Raw genomic sequence first — 18,749 nt, forward strand, 5'->3', positions numbered from 1 at the left:
TTTTTTTTGGCCGTGCCGCACAGCTCGCTGGATCTTAGTTCGCTGACCAGGGATCGAACCCCGGGCCCCTGGCAGTGAAAGCAGCGAGCCCTAACCACTGGACCGCCAGGGAATTCCCAGAAATCTTCTGACCTTTAATGACAGCAACTAACTGAAGTGTTTAAACATTTTCTGTAGAGATAAACAAATCCCATTTGGGGGCTGAATTTGGACCACATAGAAATGGGCCCTCTGGACAACAAAAGAGTGACGAGCCAGCCATGACATTCATGCCAGTCTAGTCTGGGGTCGGGGGAACTCTCAAATCCCGGGGGCTAAAGGAAAGAGTCAGGGTCAGCAGTGGGTACAAAAGCCGCAGGGACAGCTCAAGTGTCTGCCCTACGTGCCCTCCCTAAGCCCAGGTGACTTTACCACCCAGACGACCCTCACCCACTGCAGCTGCCCCCGGCATAGGCTGCAAAGACACTGAAGGGGAAAGCGGTCCAGCAGGCTCACTCCTGGAGATAAAAGGTCTGGGGATTTAAAACATGCCCTGGAATGAAGAATCCTGATACATTTACTTCTTTCAGAAGGCAAATTCATTTAAGGAAGTAGACAGCAGTGCAGCAAACGGTCAGCCTCTGAAGGAAGGCAGGAAAAGAAGAGAGGGAGGGAGAAGGGAGGAAATCCATTTCTAGTCTCAGTTAAATCCATTGTTTCAAATGTAATTCAGGAATAAAGGGATTCAAATCCAAAAGGCAGGAGCTGAAAGGGTATTGTGTACAATTTCTATTGCACTGAACTTTACTGTGGGTAAAACACGATGTACTTCTTGAAGGATGAGTCAGGCGATAGTCAGTTTTCTTTGTTAATTACCCACTAAAGGAACATATTTTGCTATAAAAAATCTGAACTCAGAGGTAAAGAGTAAAACAAGACTCTCCATTCACACCACCTGCCCAGAGGTAACTACTATTAACAGTTCAACATGCAGATTGCCAGCTCTTTTACGATGCCATTATAAAGTTTATCTGTCTTTAAAAAAAGTAATAAACAGGGTCTTCCCTGGTGGCGCAGTGCAGGGGACACGGGTTTGAGCCCTGGTCCGGGATGCTGCAGAGAGACTGGGCCCGTGCGCCACAACTACGGAGCCTGTGCTCTAGAGCCCGCGAGCCACAACTGCTGAGGCCTGAGCGCCTAGAGCCCAAGCTCCGCAGCGAGGGAGGCCACCGCAATGAGGGGCCCGCACACCACAGCGAAGGGTAGCCCCCGCTTGCCCCAAGTAGAGAAAGCCGCGCGCGGCAGCGAAGACCCAATGCAGCCAAAAAAAGAAATAATATATTTTTAAAAAGTAATAAACAGTATCATATGACAGATATGATACGTATTACTGGCACAGTGATTTTTAAAAAGTCCTCCAACACTTGGCTTTGCGTGTGTACCAGAATGCCAACTCCTTCCCAGGCCTACAGAACCCTGCGGGACGGGGTCCCTGCCCCTCTGTTTCAGCCACGCTATCCTCCTGCTCTTCCCGGAGCAGGCCAAGCCCCCTCAGATCTATCTGGACTCTCGGCGCCTGCTGCTCCCGCTGCCAATCACTCCCTCCCCAGAGCCTCCAACGCTGGCTCCTTTTCACCACACAGGTCTTAGCCCCAGTGCCACCCCTTTGAGGACAGCTTCCTGACCCCCTACCTCATAAGGTCCCTGCCCCCGTGACACTCCATTACATTACTCTGATTTCTTTTTTTCACATCACTTCTTACTACCTGAAATTACCCTATGTGTTTGCTTACTTGCTTACTATCTTCTTTCTGCAGGCAGAAACCTGATCTTGTCTTGTTTATTACTGTACCTCTGAAACCAAGGAGCGTTCTCGGCACAGGGTAGTCATTAAATAAATATTTACTGAATGGATGAGTGAAAGGAGGTTTTTCTTTTTCTTTTTAAAATTTAATTAAATAAATAAATAAATTCATTTTTGGCTGCGTTGGGTCTTCATTGCTGCACGCGGGCTTCCTCTAGTTGCGGCGAGCGGGGGCTACTCTTCATTGTGGTGCACAGATTTCTCATTGCGGTGGCTTCTCTTGTTGCGGAGCACGGGCTCTAGGTGTGTGGGCTTCAGTAGTTGTGGCACGTGGGCTCAGCAGTTGTGGCTCACGGGCTCTAGAGCACAGGCTCAGTAGTTGTGGCGCACGGGCTTAGTTGCTCCGCGGCATGTGGGATCTTTCCGGATCAGGGATCAAACCCGTGTCCCCTGCATTGGCAGGCAGATTCTCAACCACTGCACCAGCAGGGAAGCCCCAGAGTGGCACTTTTATTGTGTCTACTTCATATGAGGAAGTGGAAGCTCAGAGTGGTTAAGTCTGCTCTCTGCAGTTACACAGCTAATGAGAGGTGGAGCTGGGATTCAAACCGAGTCTGTCCGGTGCCCTTAACCGCTGTGTTCTAGACACACAGATCTAGGTAAATTATTCTTAGCGAGAGCATCCTGTTTAGTGGTCCTGGTAACCACTTAGTCCTTTGTGACAGTCAGGAAAAGCAGAGCACAAAGAAGAAGGAGGGAACGGCACCAAAGTCACCTTTCCTGTTTGTACCCTTACGTTAACAGGGTGAGCCTCCCCCTCTCTGAAAACCTTGCGTGACAAACATCCCACCGGCAGAGTGTGGGCAGAGCGAGCCCGTCACCCAGAGGCAGACAAGTGTGTTCTTGGCTTGCACGTGCTCTTTTCGGCCCCATTAGCGTGCACGGCAGAGGTCCCCAAGGAAACGAAACCCCTACAAATAGAAAACACTGCCTCTCTGAAGAAAAGACAAGAAAAACACTCCCTGGTTTTAATCACAAATTTCAAATGGATGCATGAAATATATCTTTGCCAACAGGTACTCAGTGTTCATCTCAAAGGGGTGGGGAATGATCTAGAAAAACAGAGGTAAAAATAGCTAGGCTAGAGCCAAATGACTCACAGGTAGTGTTTATGTAAGTGCCAAAATTCAGGAAAGATAAGAGGGGGAACAGGATGGCAGATACTGGGATGAAATTATCCGAGAGAACTGGCTTGGGATTAAAAACAAACGAGACCCTGAGGTTTACAAAGTTCTCCAGCGAAAACGGCCAGAGTCCTCTCTGCCTCCTCCTTGGCAAGACCTGCTCACAGAGAACTCATGTGTGATGCCAGACAGTGACCTGAGGGACGGAGAATTCTGCTCAGCAGCAGAGGAGGAACAGAAAAAAATATTTCAAGAAACTGATAAAAACGTACTACATTTGATAAAAGCCATAGACTTACACAAACTATAAACCCACGAAGTTCAACAAATCCCAAGAGGAATATAAAGAGAACCACACCAAAGCACATCAAAATCAAACTGCCACATACCTGTCAAAATGGCTAGTTTTTAAAATTAAAATAAGTATTGATGAGGATGTGAAGCAGCTGAAACTCTCTCATACATTCTGATGGGAATGCAAATGGTCCAGTCACTCTGTAAAACACTTGGCAGTTTCTGATAAAGCAAAATACACACCTACCATAAGACCCGGCAACCTTACTTACTCCTAGGTATTTATCCAAGATAAATGAAAATACGCACATTAATAGCCAAAATCTGGAAAAGTCCAAATGTCCTTCAAAGGGTGAATGGAAAAAACAGCTCAGTAAGAATGTAAAACTACTGATACAGCAAAAATGTGGTGTCTCTCAAGAACATTATGAAAACTGAAAGAAACAAGTCACAAAAGACTAAAAACTACATGATTCCCTTTATATGACATTTATATTCTGGAAAAGGCAAAACTATAGAGGAAGAATGCAGGTCAGTGGGTGCCAGGGCCCAGGGATGGGCTAAGGGATTGACTGCCCTTGGCAGTCTGACCCCATCCTTTGACTGAAGGCCCTTCAGAGGGCTTGTTTTGAGAGACAGGCAACATTGGAAGAGATGTTTTGATCTCTGCTACAGGATGGGGGGGTAAGGAGAAAAGGTGACCGTGACAACACTGAGTTCCTGGATCCAGCCAGGTCTAAATCCAGATGTATCCCTAGAGAGCCAGTTAGTCCCCTTTACTGCTTAAGCTCTTCTGAGTTGTGACTGTCTCTTATGATTGAAAGTGACCCAGTCGACATAACCTTTCACCAGGCAGGACAACGGACCATCAACCCCAGCATTTCAACACTCTCCGTCACTTACCTGAGAGTGAGATTCCTTCTGCGAGCCCATATGGAAGATAAGCAAAAATGATCATCATGCCAAACTCCAAGGAAGGCGTCTTCCTCAAGTCAATATGCTTTAGCACGTAAATGACAATTGTCAAGGAAAAAGAATCAAAGGACACTTATGGGTGATCTAGAGAAGTCACAAAACTGCTGCCTTCCAAATAGAGAAGGTAAACAATGGATACAAAGATTTGGGAACATCTCAAGGTAAGAGGTGAAAATTTGTCATTATGGATTGTTTTCTTTGCAGGGAGACCCTTGTTTTAAGGAAGGGCACCTGACAAAACACTAAGAGATGTAAATTCCTGAGACAAACGGTAGGGGAAAACTAAAGTCACCCTAAGTCATTTCATTTGGAAATGCTGACTTGGAGGGCTGGGAGCCACCGGGGGGTGGGTGGGGGGCGGGCTGTGGGGAGCTGGGGCTGCAGACAGACTGAGGACAGCCCACACTGCCAGGCCCCTTCCAGGGCCGTGTCCCTCTTCCACTCCACTGACCACATCAGCTGAGGTCACTAATGGGGTTTCCAGAATCCTGGGGATCAATGCCCCATTGAAGGACCTTCTCTCCTATTCCTGGACATTTATAAACTCATGTTCCTGTGAAAGGAGAATCTTCCATGTATTCAAATGTTGTTCACATGCCTGTGCTGGGGCCCACAGCACTCATTTACTGGGGCTTCATTAAAGAAGATGCTCTCCCCACCCCTCCACTCTTTTATATTTTATATATTTATTTATTTATTTATTTTGTGGTACGTGGGCCTCTCAGTGTTGTGGCCTCTCCCGTTGCGGAGCACAGGCTCCGGACGTGCAGGTTCAGCGGCCATGGCTCACGGGCCCAGCCGCTCCGCGGCATGTGGGACCTTCCCGGACCGGGGCACGAACCTGTGTCCCCTGCATCGGCAGGCGGACTCTCAACCACCGTGCCACCAGGGAAGCCCCCCTCCGCTCTTTTAAATAAAGAGATAAGTACAGAGGAAACTACTGAACTAGAAACAGTATTCTTTTCCATTCCGTTTATTGATACAATATAAGAAGCTGTCAGCTGACTCAATAGCACCTTGAGACTTACGGACATAGGAACTGAAGGGAAAATTCAACAGGATGGCAGACAAACACGCCTGTATCAGGCAGAAGAGGCTTTCCTGGCCGGCCATCTGTGGAACAAACTGCTGGCGGAGGAGGGCCAGGTGGCCATCTCCCCAAGATGCATGCAGGCTTACGCTCACACAGAAATGGTCTGGTGCCTCTTCCTGTTTTAAACGTGACAAATTTTCTACAGCAATAAAGGTGTCAGGGGCCTTAACAAGTCTCTTGGCTTCTATGGCTGGAAAAGCTTATGGGTTGTGAAGCCACAAAATCAGTGTGAATAACTTAGATGGAGCTCACTTTCAAAGTCTCTTTTCTGGTTCTTCCAAATAAATACTTTCCGTGGCATAGAGATTTTCTCAATGTGACATTTGCAAAGGAAATTACTTTCCGATTTTCTTACTGTGAGACGTGAGACAGCAGAAGATGAAAGTCATCTCAGGGCAGTTATCTCGCTCTGGGGACTGCGAAGACCCCAAAGTCGGATCGGATAGTCAACAGGGTACGTGTGGTTTAAGCTTCGAAAAGCGATATCCTAAAGTTCACATGTTAAAGTTTAAAATCCTTGAGTGTAAATTAAAGTGTGCTTCAAACCAGAACTAAGCAGAAAAATCCTCCTTAAATACGACTGTAGACTAAAATTGGTCCCCTTAAGGAACTGGAGAAAATGACGAGAGACGGATGTAATTAGGAATAATCTTCTCAGCCACGTGTGTTCATCATATTAAAAGGATATTAATGCAGAGATTAAGCCAGTGAGAGTGCCGAGTGCTGCTGAGCCAAAGAACATTTTGAGGAAATAGCCAAGGGCTTGTAAAAATGTTTGCCACCCACTGACATCTGACATATTTTTTCTTGTTAAACCTTCAGCTGTGCTAGGAAATAAAAGAAAAAAAAAGAAAGAAGTTAAAATGTTATAGACAAAGTTATTAGAAATTAACTTAGAACTCAAAACTTATTTCTGGCTTATTCTCTCATTCATTCATTCATTCATTCATCATTCAACCCGTTAGTTAAACACTTATTTGTTCACCTAGTTTGTTCCAGGCACTGTGTTAGTTTCTGGGGGTTCAGAGATGAGAGCAGGTGCCTGCCCTTAGGGAACTCTATAGTCTAATGAGGGAGAAAAACAAGATGGAGGGCTTCCCTGGTGGTGCAGTGGTTAAGAATCCGCCTGCCAATGCAGAGGACACGGGTTTGAGCCCTGGTCCGGGAAGATCCCACATGCCGCAGAGCAACTAAGCCCGTGCGCCACAACTACTGAGCCTGTGCTCGAGAGCCCGTGAGTCACAACTACTGAGCCCATGTGCCGCAACTACTGAAACCCACGTGCCTAGAGCCCATGCTCTGCAACGAGAGAAGCCACTGCAATGAGAAGCCCGCGTACCGCAACGAAGGGTAGCCCCTGCTCACTGCAACTAGAGAAAGCCCACGCGCAGCAACGAAGACCCAACACAGCCAAAAAGAAAAAAAGAAAAAAAAAAAACAAGAAACTAGGACCATCTCAGGAAAGAGCAGACAGCTGTAGGAAATACACGGTGGGCATCTACCTCAGACACTGGTGGGGGTCAAGGAAGGTTCTTTATGACACATGGGCTGGGTTTCAATTTAGGATAAAGAAGAGTTAACCAGGTGAAGAAATGAGGGAATGCACCCAAGGCAGAGGGGAGAGCATGTGTGGAGGTAGGGAGCCCCAAAATACTAGCAGCGTATCTAGGAGCAGGAAGTTACACAGAGGACTGTGGACAGGACACAGGAACTGGCTGCTGGGGGAGGGGCTGGCGGGGAGGACAGCGGTAAGAGTAAGGAAAGAGCAGCAGGCAGGGCCAGGCCCTGTGAAAGGCTTTCCATGAACCAAGCTAAGGAGTTGGTGTTTCATCCTGAAGGCCCTGGGGAGTCACGGGGAGTGTTTTCAGTGCGGGGTGGGCGTGGGGGAGTGGGGATCCTGTGGGATAAAACCCGAAACTGCGGCTGTGGCATGAAGTCAGACTAGAACGGAGCCTCCTGAAGAAGAAACATCAGTGGGTAAGGCCCAGAGTGGGGATTTGGGAGGAGACATCAGGAGGAAGAATTGAAAGGACTTTCCTATCACTGCTACAGAGCAAAGAAAAATGTCAGCAGCCATTAAATTCAACTGTTGGTTTTATCCCCAAGGGTAAAACCATTATACCATTAAAAGAGTTATTCTCATTAAATATCCTCCTCCTGCTGAGTCCACCTTCTCTCAAATCCATCCACTTCTCTCCCTCCCTCCCCTACTATCCTCCAGCTCAGGGCTTCTGCCTCGCGGATCTCTCTCTATATACAACCTGCTCTTCCTAGGAGAACCCATTCTCTACTCAGGGGCCTGAAGGATCCCTTGAAAATGCACATCTGATCGAGTTACTGGCCTGTTCAAAGCCCCTCATCAGTCTCCTGCTGCTTGCAGGGGGAAGTTCAGTCTTCTGAGCCTGACGACTCCTCCCCACCACACCTCCCATCCCATCTCCTCCTCATTCGGGCTGGGCTCCACTGTCACTGACACCTCCGGGTAGGTCGTATGTCACTCTTCCTGGGCTCCAGCTGACTCTGGCTTGTTCTCAGAACCCAGCGTCAGTGACACTCCCTCAGGGACACCTGCCTTCACATAGGCCAGCCCATTTACAGGCTCTCCTGGTGCCTGACTTCTCCACAGCAGTGGAACTAGTGAATCATTCCATGAGGACCATGCCTGTGTCCACCTTGTTCACTGCCATATGTCCAGGGCCTAAGCAGAGCCCAGCACACAGAAGATACTCAACAAATTTTTGCTGAATCAGTAAATAAAACAAAGAATTGTCAATAGTAATGTTCAGCTTCATTAATTAGCATTTCATGAACTGGTATAATTTTAAAGCAGGATAATCTGTGACAAAAGGGTGGCTTGGTCAGATAACCTCAGCCTTTTGTGGTGATTTACAGCATAATATAACATAATAAAGGTTCTGAGAAGTCCTGCAAAAAAGAAAACCAACTTCTTTCACATAAAAGCCCAATAGCCCCATTCCCTTTCTTTCCCAGCAGATCCCATGTTAACATTTCACCTTGGGGAAAGCTGGGAACCAACAAGGTTCTTATTGGGAAAGTACTTTTGAAGGCTAAGATCACCTCTAGGTCCCAAATGGATCCGTGGGCCACAAGCATAGCATCCAGCCCCCACCTCATTTCATTACCACAGCTGGGACACTGGCTGGTGTCACTGCTTTCTTTTCATGCAAAGGAGACTGAGGCCTAAAGAAAGTGGCTAACTGGGTGAGGTCACACCAATGGTTAACAGCAGACCCAGGGCCGAGGCCAGTGGTTTCTGAACTCAAGATAAATGAAGGTAGAATTCAGACTCTTTCTAGCCTGGAAATGTTATGCATTTTATTTTTTCAGGTCATGTTTCTCACACCTTAAAGAATAAAAGACAATGTTGCTTCAGGATCCATTTCATGAGCTTTAGCTGCAGAGAACAAAAGGTTTCCTCTACCGCAATTATTGTAAGAATAGATTGTCATAGTAACAAATCAAAGCTAAAAATAATTTAATTAAGGTTAATGAAGAAACAGAAGATACTCAGCTTTCTGGCACTTATGAAAGTGAAAACATTAAAGAAGGGGTAATTCATTCACATATTCAGTTACAAAGATAAATGTATCATCATCAGATCACTTTGAAAAACAAGATGTGATTCTTCCTTGTAACCAAGGAAAGCTGACAACAGCTCCCCGCTACACTGCAAAAACAAGGCAGTCCTACCACATCCTCTTTCTCCCCCATCTCCCGCTTTCATCTGAAAATGCCTACGGACTCACAGGACAACCCATCTGAGTCAGAGACTTAGGTCAGTGACTCCTACCCCAGCCTGTGTACCGGTAAGTAGTGGAGGTGAAGGCTGGAAACCACATATGCATGTGGCCCACTGATTCAATTTTGGAAACTGTCATCATAGGTGAACTTGGCCTTCAAAAGCACTTTTCCAGGAAGAATGTATGGCTAGTTACAATGACTCCATCCTTTCTCATTTTAAAAAGAAAGTATCTCCTAACCTTTGGCCTTTTTGTGGCAAAGGACACCTGGGAAAGCTCAGAAAAGATCCTACTTCTGCCAGATGTAAGAAGAAAATAAATTAGAGACAAGGCAGTTGAGTTTAGCTCCTCATGTATAAGAATAACTCATGATGACACCTCCAATTTAGGCACAATTCCTTATCACAAATGTTCAAATGCACAACCAGGACACAAGAGAAAGGTAAAAACCAGAAAACTAAGATGCTTTCAAAGTAGATCTTAAGAAAAAATATCAGATTTTTTTAAAAGCTCTTACAGCATGATATATGATCATTTCCTAATGAAGTTATAGAAATTTTTGCCAAGAGAAACATGAAAAAGCCAACAGTAGGGAACTGGTCAAATAGATCACAGTAAATCCATAAATAGATCACAGTAAATCCATAGAAAGAATACTCTGCAACTAGTTAAATGATGTTATAAATATAAATGATGTTTATCAACTCCATTCAATGGAAAAGTTACAATACAGTATATACCCATCTAAATAAATGACATGTACCTTCTACCAAACTGTTAACTGTAATTATCTCTTGGGAGTTACAATGCTTGTATTTTTTTTCTTCTCTTTCTTTCTTTGGGAGTTTTCTAAATTTTATATGCAGAATATATGTATTATTTTAGAATATATACAAATGTTTTTGTTTTGTTTAAGGGTCTGCTGAGCACCTCTTTCAATTAAGCAACATTTGGTAAGTTCTTCCTGCAAAAGCAGGACAAAAACAGGACAAACAATAGCTGGGGGACAGGAGCAGCAGAGGAAAGGATCTCTCATTAACCGATGGCAGATGCCTTTCACATAGTATATGTAACCACTCAATCCTCAAATCCAATTCTAGGCTGAGGCATTATCACCCTCACTTTACTGTTGAGACACCTGTGGCTCAGAGAGGTTAAGGAGCTGACCCAGGGTGTCACACAGCTGAGTGGCCATCACTGGGACTTGAACCCAGGTCAGCCTGACCCCAAGACCTGGGCTCTTTCCACGATAAAATGTTCTTTTATTCCAACATAAGAATGCTGAATATAGTCTATAGTAAGGCTTTTAAGAAAACCACAGAGTGGTTATGCTTTGCAAGGAATCCCACAACAAAGGAAACAAGTCCAAAATCAAAATGGAAAAACTATTCTTTAACACAACACATAATGGCCCCTAAAATTCTCTTAGCTCATCTCTGATACATTGTCCAGGGCTCTTTTCTCCAACTCCTTTGACTGTCTGTACCTTCTTGTTTTTTGGTAAAACTGTCTGGGTCTCCTGTCCATACATGAACAACACAAACCTCAGAGTGCAAGAAAATAGCCCCGCATCCGACAAATGGATTTGAGATGAACTCAGACTCATTTGCTTTTCCCAATGACTTCTTGACATTTTATGGCTCATCTTTAACTTCTCAGATGCTATCAACAAGGGCAGTATACCAATGAACAACTGAAAAAGATCTGCAATTTCCAAAGTAGCTTTCACATAATAGCATCTTAAGGCAGGGTGCCCGTGAATATCACTACCGTACCTTAGAGCTGCGAAAAGGAAGGTGACGTGCACCAGCTCCCAAGTGGGAGAATAGGGCCTCTGTCACATGCTTTCATCTGGAACAATGCTGCCCAAATACTGATCCCTCAACTGGCTGCTCCATTATCATCTGGGGACTCACCCCAGACCTACTGAATCGGAAGCTCTCAGGGTGGCGCCTGGGAATGCTACATTTAATAAGCACCCCCGGTGATGCTGATGAGAAGCTGGGCTTTCTTTCTTTATTTAGGCCACACCCCATGGCATGTGGGATCGCAGTTCCCCAACCAGGGATCGAACCCACACCCCCTGCATTGGAAGCGTGGAGTCTTAACCACTGGACCTCCAGCGAAGTCCAAGCTGGGTTTAATTTACAAGCACTGCTAAAAGGTAGATCCTAAAAGGCAGATTCTCCTCTAATCACCCTGGACCTTGACAATATTCCTGGGGCACATCAAGGTTTGTCAGGCCAGAAAGATGGAGAAGCAGTGAACCAATCACCCAGAGGATAAGCAACTGTACACGCAGCTGCATGGAAATATCTGCCCCTCTGATACAAGGCCCTTTAGTTCCGTCACTTGAAGAAAGCACACTTACTTGGTCAGGACAATGGAGACTGCATCGTTGAGAATGCTCTCTCCAAAAACCAGCATGTTGAGCACCGGGTCCACATGAAGTGCATTGAAAATAGCAATAGTAGCCACTGGATCAACAGCAGAAATCAGGGAGCCAAATGCAAAACTGTCAAAGAGAAAAGGAAGGGGTAATTCTGTAACGCTTCACCCCTGGTCTACACAGTAGAACATTAAAGTCAGAGACTGTATTTAGTATAACATAACAGTACACACTGTAGCTGAAGGAACTACAGAAGATGGTGGGTTTTTCGCCACTTAAAATACCTGCTAATTGACACTGTGGGTGGAGAAGTGAAAGGCCCACTCTACAAGCTGTTGTTATGAATGGCCTGGTTTTCCACTGAGAATACCAGGATTTTATTTTGACCAATGACAGAGGGAAGACTTTTGCTTAAATACATGACAGCCATCCCAGCCTTCTTGGTCAGAGCAGTTGGAACCATGGTGGCCCAGAGGGCCTCCCCTAAATGGCCCATGTGCTCCTGGGTCTGACCTCTGCTTTGCCCCTTGCCACCAGGCCACTGGAGTGCCATCTGTGACTGACGCCAGACTCCACTCAGATCTGCAACATCTAGGAAAGTGCCAAAAGTCAGCAGCAACTCCAGCCTGCTTCAGGAGCTGCGCAGCCTGGGAGGCAGACAGCGACACCAGTGCTGCCTACCACCAGGCCAGCAGCTCTCACCCCAGTACCCACGAGGGTCTAACTACCTCCAACAAATGGGCATTAACTGCCTAAGATGTTTCAAGCACTAAGGCTTTTTTAAAAAAAAAAAACATTTTTTTATTTGTTTATTTATTTGGCTGTGTCGGGTCTTAGTTGTGGCATGCAGGCTCTTTCGTTGCAGCGCGCAGGCTCCAGAGCGTGCGGGCTCAGTAGTTGCGGTGAGGGCTTAGTTGCCCCACGGTGTGTGGGATCTCCATTCTCTGACCAGGGATCGAACCTGCGTCCCCTGCATTGGAAGGTGGATTCTTAACTACTGGACCACCAGGGAAGTCCCAAGGCTTATAATAATAGCAAATATTTATGTGGCACTTACCACGTGCCAGGCACTGTTCTGAGCACTTTACATATAGTAACTCAATAATCCACAAAGCAACCGTATGAAATGGTACTAGTATTGCTCTGATTACATAGGAGAAAACGGAGGGACAATGAGGTTAAGGAACTTGCCCAAGGTCAGACAGCTAAGAGGTGGCCAAGCCCGGATCCAAACACAGGCCATCTGGCTCAGAGTGGGTGCTCTTAGCCACTACACTGGATACAGCAATACCCGGAGGCCAAGGTCAACTTAGAAAAGGCGAACACAGGAAGTCAGGGTGATAAGAGAAAGAGTAACATGGCGGGGTGGTGTGGAGGCATGGGGGTGGGGCCCACTTAGATCGGGGGGTCAGGAAAGGCCTCTCTGAAGAAATGACGCTTATTTAAACGAGGGCCTACCTGACAAGAAGCAGATGGACAAGCCAAGACGTGGGGGCAGTGACCAGAGCAAGCTACCTCTGAGGTGGGGCAAGCTTGGCTGCCTGAGAAACGAAACAGTGAGGCTGGCAGCAGCGCCGTGAGGGCGAGTGGCTGGAAGTGCTGGAGTCTGGGAGGGAGGCGGGGCCAGGTCACCCCGTGGGGCCTTGGGGGCCGCCTAAGGAGTCAGGACGACTATTCTCGCAACCCATTTGTCTTCTTCCCCTTAGAGTTCTTGCAAGCCCTTGTCGGTTCCCTCAGGAGGCCTCGCCTGGCACTGCCTTCCTTCCAGCTCAGCAGAACGGTTAGGTCTGCCCCCTTCCGCAACCCAAGGAGCCACGAGGGGACAGCCTCGGGTCGAGACGTGAGCCAGAGCCCATCAGCCTGTTTCCCGCCCTCACCAAGCTTGCGGTCTGGGAGGGATGAGGAGCTACCTGGCCTGGGGACTGGAGCGTGCTCTGTCCACCGCATGTCACCATCAGCCTCCCACGATCATCTGGCTCCGGGCTCAGGGAGAGGAGTGCTGGTGGGAAGGGACGCGTGGCTACCCTGCCAGTTACAGTTCTCTTCATAAATCGATAATCTGGCACTCCGGTTTCCATGGTGGCGCCGAGTTCGGTTAATGTGAATTCATGCAGGAGAGCCTGCTCACTTCAAGGACGGCCTCAGCTCAGACTTCAGTTCCCAGACTTGCCCTGTCCTCACAGAGCTTGTCGCATGCATTATGGGCTGTGACTTCACCTGCCTCTCACCTCACTGTGAGCGCCCAGAGATATTTGGGGAAGGCAGGCAGGAGGGAGGGATCCAGGAGGGAAGAAAAGCTAACTCCACCGAACAGCTGCCAACCCGGGAGGCCATGATTTGTTGGCAGCTGGCCTTGAGGCCCTTGCTCTGCAACCCACAGAGATTCTTCTCTCCCCTCTCCTTCTTTTATTCCCACTCTCATCACCCACAGCGACATAACAGAGGCCTCGAAGGAAGAAGAACGTCTAAAAAGTACATCTTGGGGACTTTCCTGGTGGCCCATTGGTTAGGACTCTGCTCTTTCACTGCCAAGGCCTTGGTTCGATCCCTGGTCAGGGAACTGAGATCCCGCAAGCTGTGCGGTGAGGCCTAAATAAGTAAAAAAAAAAAAAAAAAGTGCATCCCAAAGCAGGGTGGGAGCCTGGGAGTGTGCAGCGGGTTGTGTGCTGGGCGGGTTGTGTGCTGGGCGACGACCCTGTGCGGCTCGTGGGGCCCTCCCTCCATCCCTCAGCAAGCGCACAGTGGACAGCACCCACAGCCCCAGTGGGTGTTACCAGTACTGGTAACAGCACTCCAATTTCCCTTTGTGGAGCCAGGCCTCCTCCACTCTCCATCCCTGTATTGCGTGGGGCTCTAGGAGTAGGCAGGGGACCCAAGCCTGGTCAGAGGTCCATCGCCAGGCATTTTACCAGGTCACCAGGAATTAGGTTGGCCCTTTTGGCGGGGACGGTGAAGGTGATCGTGAGCCGAAAGCCACTGTTGCTGCCATGTGGGGTGAGCGTGCCTGAGGATGACGTCGACCAGAGAATAGCTAAGACAGAGAGAGGAGAGGTTCCTGACATCACAGGCCCCCAGAGGCTGTCATGCAGGAAGCCATCACTCCGGGGACACTTCTGTTCTACGAGTCAACAAACTTCTTTTTTGCGAAAACGAGTTCGTGTTGGGTTTCAGTTGCACTGAAAGAGGCCTGACTGATGTTCTTTGTCATAGTTCCTGTGGCATCCTGAACTGAAAATCAAACAGCAGGAACCAGAAGACGGACTGATGAACGGACAGAGGGATGGAGAGATGGAAAGATCTGTGGTTAAAGCAAAATCCAGTGAAAACAGTGACTGTGGAATCTAGGTGGTCATGTGCGTGTCCACTGTACAGTGCTTCACCTTTTCTGTGTGTTTGAAATTTCCATAATAAAATGTTGGGGGAGAAGTGCTTTGCATAAATTATGTAACACATTTAGCTTTGGCTGAGACTCTAAATTGGGGCACAGTGTTTCCGACAGTGAACATGGAAAGTCAGAAATATGAACTGCCTGAATCATGGAGAGGTCTGAATATAAGCAGTCATTGAATCTTGCCCACAGCTGTTCCACTTCACACCTTATGACCCAGTCTTTTAAAAGGCCAGAAGCCAGAAGTTCAACTGAACAATGTGTTTTCTTTATTCCATCATCTCAAAAGACAGCAACGTCAACAAAACAAAAAGAAAATGGACTGGGGGACTTCCCTGGTGGCACAGTGGTTAAGAATCTGCCTGCCAACGCAGGGGACATGGGTTTGAGCCCTGATCCGGGAAGATCCCACATGCCGTGGAGCAACTAAGCCCCTGCACCACAACTACTGAGCCTGTGCTCTAGAGCCCATGAGCCACAACTACTGAGCACACGTGCCACAACTACTGAAGCCCGCACACCTAGAGCCCGTGCTCTGCAACGAGAGAAGCCACCGCAATGAGAAGCCCCGCTCGCCGCAACTAGAGAAAGCCTGTGTGTAGCAACGAAGACCCAACGCAGCCAAAAATAAATAAAATTTAAAAATTAAAAAAAAAAGAAAAAGAAAATGGACTGGCATGGTGAAATAATTTAGGGTGTATCTATGAGTGAATTAGCTCTCCAGAGGAAACACCAGTGAAGTAAAACCTCTGTGCAAAAAAGTTATTTTTATGTTTCCTACCGTGCAGAGGTCCATGGGCCTCATGTTTGACCTGCATGGTGTTTTGAAAAATGGATGAAGTTGGCAACATTTAAAACAGGAAAATTCCCTATTAAAATCCAGAAACTTGGCCTCTTTTGGGAAAAAAACCATGAAGTATCTGGCAATTCTGGGCCCATGTTCCCACGTGGTAATTAGCAGGTGGAGCTAAGAGGTGGCTGTCCCCTTCAGACGATGGGCTCTCTGGCTCACCACTGTCACCACCTCCAGACACACACCTGGCCAGCTCCCCTCTGTGAAGGGTTCTGCCAGGCCCTGCAGCTGTGTGGGTTTGCGACCGCTGGCTAATTTCCCCCAGAGCACCGCCCCCCATCTGTGGGACAGTCACTTTCTAACAGGAAAGGATGTGTCTGCCCACACAGAGAGAAACTCCGCCTGGTTCTTACTCTGCTTGTCTAAGGGCCGATTCTTTTATTCCTCTCTTCCTGAACATCCCAACCTCCGGTTCAATTCAATTTCACAAGGATTTATCAAGCGTTTTTTGTATCTCTAAGCAGTTGACCCCAAACAGGTTGAAGGACTGAATGCTGTGACATCTTCCTTTACATCCACTGGGTTTTGAGCATTTCTTTTCAGTTGCAAAATACCTACAGAATGCAGGGCATCAGTTCTGCTTGGCTTCATGCTCCTTATGGAACAGGGATGCAACTTTCGCTACTTTTTGTATAGCAAGACTATCTTACAACAAAGGCTTTGAAATGTATGTCCCTGGAGAGAAAATGAGATTGGACTTGATGTTATTAAAGGCTCATTTCTCACGAAAAGGGCTCCGAGAGATTCTAATCTCCAAGTTGCTGCTCAAGGCTGTAAACTCTGGCTGGCCCAGTGAAAGGGACCCCGGGGCTGAGCACTGGGTCCCACTTCCGAGCTCCCCAGCCAAGCCACAAGACAGAATCCAGTGCTCCCGGTAGAGAAACACAGAGCAAGGCTGCATACTCACTGCACTTCTGAGAGACGGGAAACAAGGTCACGCTGTGTGTGTGCACTTTTTTAGCACTAGATCTGGTAACTTCGGCTTCCTAGGTTGCTTCTTGCTAAGCCAATTATGGAAATTTCTGGATTGGGCTCCTAGACAGCAGCTCTGAGTGCCCAATGGAGTAGCTGCAGCCTGAGAAGGACACCCACAACAGAGCACCTGCTTCCCCCTCCCCATCCCCACCGCCCTGGGGGGAATCCCAGAGTAAAGATTCACACCTCACCCCCGACTCCATCCCCAATCTATCAAGAAGCCAACTTTTCATCATGGCATTATTTCAGCCTTAGAAATGAGTTGAAGATGATTCCTAATAATAAAAGGACAATGGTGCAGCGTGTGGTGTGTGTGAGGTGGCAGCTAACTAACCAAGAGTTATTCCCTTCAAAGCTGAACCTAATCATTTCCACCAGCAACCCTCTGACTGGAGAGCTTCAAAATTCCTCAATATAGTTTTGATTCACTTCAGAGACACAAATGAATTCAGAATAGATTCTACAGCAGAAATAGTCAGCAAGACGAAAAGACATAATAGAGAAGTACCACAGCCAGGAATCAATGTGGAGAAAACTTGGCCCCAGTCTGAAAAGTAGCCACATGGGTGTTACAGTATGAAAGGTTTACCTGTCTGTCATGTTGAGTTTAGAGATTACATCAGCCTGTAAAATAAAACACACAAACACACAGACACAAAAAAAAAACCCCTGGAGAACAGCCAAGAAGATTAAAATGTCCATTAGTGCTTTATTACAAACTAATAAGGACATTAATCTTCAGTCCCCAAACCACTTGAAAAATACAGAAAACTCCTAAGTTTTAGTTTAGGCACGCATTCAGTCATCATACAGAGGAAGTATGAAAATGAACACTAATATTTGCAAGCCACATTAACTAGTTTTCTTCTCTGGAGTTTGTTCCCGTTTGATGCTGGAAGCTGAGCAATGAAGAAGGTTGCATTGGGCTTTTACCGATAGCCATCAACAGCAGCAGACACATCTGACACATGTAAGAGAAATCTGCCAGTCACCCCAAGGCCTGAATCTCAAACTGCGTTTGCAGAACGAGGGCAGAGAGACTTTCTGCAACTGGACCATCTCGGAAGAGAACTGTGACGTGCATGGACGTGCATAATGCAAAGCTACAGATACTACCTTCCTAGGTAGGTCTGGTTTAAATTAATTCAAATGAATTTGAATTCAAAGCACAAAACACTCAATTGATGACACCGGGAATTGGTTGAGCAATGGTGGAAAATCCAGGGAAAATAATTCTACAGGACAGCTTAGAATTGAGTGAAGACATTCAGAATCAACTTTGATTTTTAAAAGGCAAATTTTTATTAAAGAAACAGTGTTTAACCTTGATTCAGTCTGACAACAGAATGGATACTGTTGTAATTTGAAGATCTTGATGGTATAGATTCTGCTTTATTTTTAGGTATTCCAACTTAAGACAGTATTGGTTTGCAAATAATATCAAATACTTTTGGGGATTATGGAAAAGATTCACTCAATTCCAGACACCAAAGCTTCTCGAGGACACTGAGAGACAACTTCAGCATGCCTTTACTGTGCCTTGTTTGAGTCTGGATTTCTTTGCAGGAGAGCATTTACCTTGACTGTAAAACCCCCATGAGGTGTCACTACCCCACTTCCCTGCATGAGCTCTAAGGATGTAAGGTTTTCAAAGTTTTTCAAAGATGTTTTCCTTACCTGACCCAGAAAGTAAATTCCTCCACCTACTACAAAAGCAGAAATTGCCGTACCAAAAACAGCAAATAGGGTGATGGAACCAATATTTTGAAAGAAGTTACCCTGTTTGAGAGAACAGAAATGAGAGGAATGATTAGAAAAGCTGATATGCTCAGTGAAGTCATGGACCCCACAGCTGGCCCTCCTCGCATGCTTGATTCTCTGTAAAGGGCACCATCACCCACCTTGGTTGGCAAGCTGGAAACCTGGGCATCTTCCCTCACCCCCACATGCAATGCAGGGCCAAGTCCTGTGGCTTTTGCGTTCCCCACGTCATTCACATCTCCCTGCTTCTCTCCATCCCCATCCCCACCGCCCTTGCCCAGATGCCATCATCT

At 46.9% G+C, this 18,749-nt stretch overlaps 1 protein-coding gene across 3 annotated transcripts in view; it reads right to left on the reverse strand.

The window, feature by feature from the left end:
- The window catches only part of SLC9A8 (solute carrier family 9 member A8), a 69,120-nt gene that overhangs the window by 17,412 nt on the left and 32,959 nt on the right, over positions 1 to 18,749 (reverse strand). For all 3 annotated transcript variants that reach the window (XM_081257328.1, XM_081257329.1, XM_081257327.1), the window contains exons 6-10: positions 18,373 to 18,474; positions 17,285 to 17,319; positions 11,462 to 11,605; positions 6,018 to 6,156; positions 4,165 to 4,270 (exon numbers count right to left, since the gene is read on the reverse strand). In XM_081257328.1, coding sequence (XP_081113454.1) covers positions 4,165 to 4,270; positions 6,018 to 6,156; positions 11,462 to 11,605; positions 17,285 to 17,319; positions 18,373 to 18,474 — 526 coding nt within the window. The remainder of the gene's footprint in view (positions 1 to 4,164; positions 4,271 to 6,017; positions 6,157 to 11,461; positions 11,606 to 17,284; positions 17,320 to 18,372; positions 18,475 to 18,749) is intronic.

The sequence above is a fragment of the Mesoplodon bidens genome, assembly GCF_964165515.1.
Source record: "Mesoplodon bidens genome assembly, chromosome: 15".
In the NCBI taxonomy this organism is placed as follows: Eukaryota; Metazoa; Chordata; class Mammalia; order Artiodactyla; family Ziphiidae; genus Mesoplodon; species Mesoplodon bidens.